This window comes from Empidonax traillii, unplaced genomic scaffold, assembly GCF_003031625.1.
Source record: "Empidonax traillii isolate 1590-97213 ecotype Southwest subspecies unplaced genomic scaffold, ASM303162v1 scaffold2648:size28380, whole genome shotgun sequence".
NCBI classification, from domain to species: Eukaryota; Metazoa; Chordata; class Aves; order Passeriformes; family Tyrannidae; genus Empidonax; species Empidonax traillii.
Window position 1 is genome coordinate 16613 of NW_020957841.1, and position 2431 is coordinate 19043.

Sequence of the window (2431 nt, forward strand, 5' to 3'; positions counted from 1 at the left end):
TCTGGCACTGCCTGACACAGCACTCATTGCAGCTGTTGGCCAGCGGGGTGGGCCCGCAGGGACAGCAGGGCTGGCACTGCTCTGTGCAGGACATGTCTTGGGGCTCGAGGAGCAAGAGGAGAGAGAGAAGAGAGGAAGAAAACCACGTGAATACATGAGGAGCCTGTCTCCTCACCAGGAGTCAAAGAACATGTAGGGCCAGGAGATGGAGGCTATGCAGAGATGTGTGAGACCTTTCAGGCCCCAGCAAGGATGATTTCATCCCAGTTTGGATTCTTAGTTTAATTCAATGTGAGAGGATTTGGAATGCATTACTATAGCTGGAAGACACCAGCCCAAGACACAGCTGTTGTCCCAGGTGCTAGAGAGTACAAAAGGACAGTTCTTTATGAGTTTCTTCTTTGAAACAAGGAAACATTACTGGCTCATTGTCAGTGTGATGTCCCACAGAACCCCCCAGGTAATTTGTCCAAATCTGCCTAACAGTTGGGCAGTTCCCAGCACATACTGGTGGATGGGGTTGATCCTCCCTGGGTGCAGGACATTGCCCCTGTGTCCAAAGGGAGAAACACAGGTACATTATTGCCTTCTCACAGGCATTTCACCAAACGAGCTCCTTCCCATTGCAGCGTTCAAAGTGCTCACAGTGGTTAGGGTGTCTGTCACAAACATCTGCACCATCATTTCCTTGCACTGCCTGGTCATACAGGTCATCAGGGAGCAGTGAGCCCAGGTACCTTCTGGGCTCTGCTGGGTCCTCCAAGAGCAGTGGCTTCTTTGGCCAGGGGATGTTCACCACCTGGGCAGATTTCAGCTGAGGGTCTTTGATTTAAAAAAACAACCTCCCCTTGCAGCCTTGACTGATAAAAAGTCCATTACTGCAGAATTAGAGGCCCAGCAGTGAGGGACTCTCTCTCCATTGTATGCACAGTACCCACCAAAATGGGAAACACAGCCAAGGCTGAGCATTTGCTGGGAGGCTGGAGAGAGAGAGATGCTGCTCAGGAGCAGTTGTTTCCAGTGCCAGGGCTGCTCCTTGGCACTTCTGACCAGCATCAGGATTTTGTCTCCTCTCCCTGTCCCTATCTCAGCCCTTTTCCTTTTCACTGGGCCAGCAGTGCCTGCAAAGCCCCAGGCCCTGCCCTTATGCCCTGCAGAGATATAGAGACTGCAGATTTCCTCTCCTCACCACTCCATCATCCTGCCCTGCCCCAGCCAGCACTTAGCCAACCCACTGGAATCAGGACTCCATTTCCCTATTCTAGGAACTTATCTGTTCACCCATTTATTTCCCCCCTTTTCAACTTTCTCCAGGAGTCCTAATGTGTGCAGAAACACTGAACAGCTGCTTCCAAAATACCAGAGGCTAAACAAAGAGCAACGTGAAACCTTTTGAAAAGAACCCCACCCCACCCGTGTTTCCCAGAGCCTCAAAGGCTCAGGGCAGCTGTTGCGCTTTCAAAAGCCAACGCACCAGCAGGGAGCACCCAAAAGCAGACACACTCTGCAGCGGGGGAGAGACGTTACCTCCTCACCTCGCAGAGTAAACGTTAACAAAGGACAAGGAAGCCCAGGGAAAAGTGCAGGAAGCCACTGAGACTGTTCACTCTCTGCTGTGAAGACAAGCAAAGGCAAAGGTGAATGAGCCTCACTCTGATCTTCCAAACCCCAGAGGTGTGACTGTCACACATGCTCTGGCACTCTGCAGGGTGCAGCCATTTCATTGTGTCTGGCCAAGAGTGATGAGTCCTGCAGTGCACTGAGAGCTTCCCAAGGGACAGGGATTCTTGAGCTGGGAAAAATGATCTTCACCGTGGCTGTGCCAGCATGTGTCCTGCTAATTCAGTCAGGTGAGTGCATTCATGGGCTTCCTATCCTCTCTCACAGTGCTTTTCAGTAGGTTACTCAAAGGTCTCTGCTGACAAGAGGATGAGGTCAGGGAGAAATGTAGAGGGGGGATGGAAGTAGAACCTCAACTTCCCATTTCTTTGGAAAGACAGCAAAGTTTGGGGCAAAGAGTCCTAAACACAAAGCAAGTGAGAGAAAGAAGTAACCTTGTCTGCAGACACGTTTATGCCTGTGTTGCAGGTCTGGTTGGAGGTGACTCCCAGCAGCAATTCTTCTCTGAGGTGTCAGCCATAGTTGGACAGTGAGTGGTTCTGCCTTGCCAATCCACCACCGAGAACACTTTGAATTTCTTCTGGTACCGCCAACTCCCAAGGAAAACTTTGGAATTTCTCCTGCATGCATTTATTTCAGGGGGCAAGTTCCGCAGTGGCCAATTCTCTGTGGTGGTTGGTAATAAAACAGCCCCCTTAGAAATAGCAGCTCTCTCTTTCCAGGACACTGCCATTTATTACTGTGCTCTGGGGCACCACGTTAAGCTGAGCCAAACTTCTGCTCATACAAAAACTGCATCACCAGCAGCACG

General features: G+C 50.8%; 1 protein-coding gene across 1 annotated transcript in view; it reads right to left on the reverse strand.

Annotated features, from left to right (window-relative positions):
• The window catches only part of LOC114072112 (feather keratin Cos2-2-like), an 828-nt gene extending 734 nt beyond the window's left edge, over positions 1–94 (reverse strand). The window contains exon 1 of the mRNA XM_027910031.1: positions 7–94. Within this exon, the coding sequence (XP_027765832.1) occupies positions 7–94 (88 nt within the window). The remainder of the gene's footprint in view (positions 1–6) is intronic.
• Between the last annotated feature and the right edge of the window lie 2337 nt (positions 95–2431).